This window comes from Moschus berezovskii, chromosome 8, assembly GCF_049115385.1.
Source record: "Moschus berezovskii isolate FMDL1 chromosome 8, NW_MosBer_1.0, whole genome shotgun sequence".
Lineage (NCBI taxonomy): Eukaryota > Metazoa > Chordata > Mammalia > Artiodactyla > Moschidae > Moschus > Moschus berezovskii.
This window is the reverse complement of record NC_142467.1, coordinates 36113674-36116441: the sequence shown is the minus strand read 5'-3', so window position 1 is coordinate 36116441 and position 2768 is coordinate 36113674. Positions and strand designations below refer to the sequence as shown.

At 40.4% G+C, this 2768-nt stretch overlaps 1 protein-coding gene across 1 annotated transcript; it reads right to left on the bottom strand.

Moving 5' to 3' along the window:
* Positions 1–1081: 1081 nt before the first annotated feature.
* LOC129558543 (dnaJ homolog subfamily A member 1-like) lies at positions 1082–2386 on the bottom strand. Its single transcript, XM_088838347.1, has 2 exons — positions 2135–2386; positions 1082–2046 (listed from the first exon to the last, which is right to left on the bottom strand). Exons 1-2 carry the CDS (start codon positions 2364–2366, stop codon positions 1082–1084), a joined length of 1197 nt encoding a protein of 398 aa, XP_088694473.1. The 5' UTR covers positions 2367–2386.
* Positions 2387–2768: the final 382 nt, after the last annotated feature.

The window sequence follows — 2768 nt, the reverse complement described above, 5'->3', positions numbered from 1 at the left end:
CAGCATCAGCATTAGATGGGAGCCTTTATTTTTTTTTTTTATGCTTTGTAATCAGTATCTTAAAGAGACATTAATACATTTCAAGAATTGCTTAAATTCTGATATCAGATTTAAGCTTGTGAACATATGACTTTAAACATACAATTAAAGCTATTCATCATAATTTGCTATACTACCAACATTAAATTACAGTTACTCTGGAGCATAAGTTAAACGGTTTAAAGTAAGCCTGTAACATACCTACAGAAACACCTTCCTATCTCATACATGCAAATTACTTCTCCATGTAAAGGTCTCATCACTCTAACCTCTAAGTTTCCCTGCTCCAGAAGTCACTACTCTAAGGCTTACTGTGGTCCAAGGGCGGGTGGCCAAAAAAATTAACCAGGACCAATATATTGGTCCTGGTTAATTTATATATATTAATAAAAGATGGCACAGCACAAGAAGGGAATGCAATTCTACAAGTGCAAGCCCTCAAGAAGCAGCATGTTATGATAAACCCCTTCTTTACAAAGGTATCATTTCTATCACTGATACCACAGGCTAAATTAAACCCCTTCTTTACAAAGGTATCATTTCTATCACTGATACCACAGGCAAGTAACGGTTGAGGCAATAGAATAAATGCAGAAGTATCACAATGAATCCCACTTACTACAACTATACAGACCAACACTTCTCTATATTAACATCTTTGTCTGACTGCCAGTTAAACAGTTTTAATTTCATAGCTTAACAATTAAGGGTCATACACTGAAGTCAATACCTGGCATTTCAGTCTAAGCTATTCCATGTACATAGCTGAAATCAGTTACAAAATATGGCCTAACAAATGCTAGGGGAAATTTTTTAAAGTCGTTTTTACAAGTATTAAACTTATCTTGCACACTGAAGTCATCATACATACAGGACAAAGTCAGAGTTTTTATATTCACGTTTATTCTTCATTTAACTTTTAAACACTACTATAGTTGAAAATTAAAACAAAAGCAAGTAGTGAGCATATTATGATTATAGTCCTTCACTCAATCACTACTGCAAATAAAACACCAGCTGTGAGTGTTATTCACGGGCCCCACTAAGAGGTCTGACACCGAACACCACCCCGAGGATGATCTTCATCATCCTTATATGCTTCTCTATTGTAATGGCGCTGTCTTTCCTGATTTGGATCAAAGTCCACTAATTCTACCTGGTCCATTTCATCAGTCTCTTCTACTTCCTTCCTCTCAGGCATAAATTTTTCCAGCAAAGAGAGTTTATCAGGAGAGAGAAAGCCATTCTCAGGAAAGTTTACCTTAAATTCAATGATTAGGCGACCCTTTTCATATGGCCTACGATAAACTGGCATGCCTTCACTTAGCACACACTTGATATCTCCCTGCTTGACAATCTCACCCGGATGAGAAGTGATGATTATGGTTCGGTTGTCAAGAGTAGATATTGACTTCTGGAAGCCACACAACGCCTCAACCAGCTGTATGTCCATACACATGAAAAGGTCTCCTCCTCGTCGAGTAAAAACAGCATGGTCCTTCTGATCTAAAACAATGATAATATCTCCTGGCTCCAGTCCTGGTTCTTGGTCTCCTTCACCATGGAATATTATCTTCTGGCCGTCTTTCATGCCTTTGTCAATATGAACTTCTAGAATTTTCTTTTCTCGAACTATCTTCCTTCTGTTGCTGTTTTTACGTCTATCTTTAGGACTGATCCGCTCCCCATGGCCCTGGCACTCCATGCAGACAGACTGAATTTGCTGAACTATTCCAGATCCTATCTGATGAATTCTTATTTGCATTCCAGTACCTCGGCAATTGGGACAGCATTCTACTGCTCCTTTCTTACCACCTCGGCCTTCACATTTGTCACAAATCACATTCTTTTGCAGAGCTAGTTTTCTTTTTGCACCATTATATAAATCTTCTAAAGTTACTCTAAGTTGATGCACAACGTTTTTACCTCTCCTCTCTCTCTGCATCCTGCCTCCTCCTCCAAAAAACATATCAAAGATGTCCATGGGGGAGCCAAAACCACCACCTGCTGCTGCTGCTGCTGCTGCTGCTGCTAGGTCACTTCAGTCGTGTCCGACTCTGTGTGACCCCAAAGATGGAAGCCCACCAGGCTCCACCTGCTGCACCTTCTTTAATTGCCTGTTCTCCTCCTTTGTCATATAATTTGCTTTTCTTTGCATCAGAGAGCACTTCGTAAGCTTGAGAAATCTGTTTAAACTTCTCGCCTTCATTTGGATTCTTATCAGGGTGGTACTTCAAGGCCAGTTTCCTATAAGCCTTTTTCAATTCTTCTTGGGTGGCATTGGGTTTGACCCCCAAAACATCATAGTAAGTGGTTTCTTTCACCATTTTCTACAGCCGGTGAGTGGGCTGATGCTGGTGTGGGGGAGCGGGAAGGAGCACGTTGCTGTGGGCAGCTCGGGCAGCCACACTCCTCCGTCTTTCACTGAGCGTTCTGGAAAGTTCCCTACCTGAGAGCCTTTAGAAAGCAAGTTTTCCAACCTTGCCAAACCTACTGAATTGCAAATTTTTGAAGTAAGGACCAGCTACCTGCATTTAACAAGGTCCGATGCTGCAAAGAGCAATATTGCATAGGAACCTGCAATGTTAGGTCCATGAATCAAAGCAAATTAAAGTGATCAAACAGGATATGGCAAGAGTGAACGTTGACATTCTACAAAGCAGAGAACTAAAATGGACTGGAATGGGTGAATTTAACTCAGATGACCATTATATCTACTACTGTAGGCA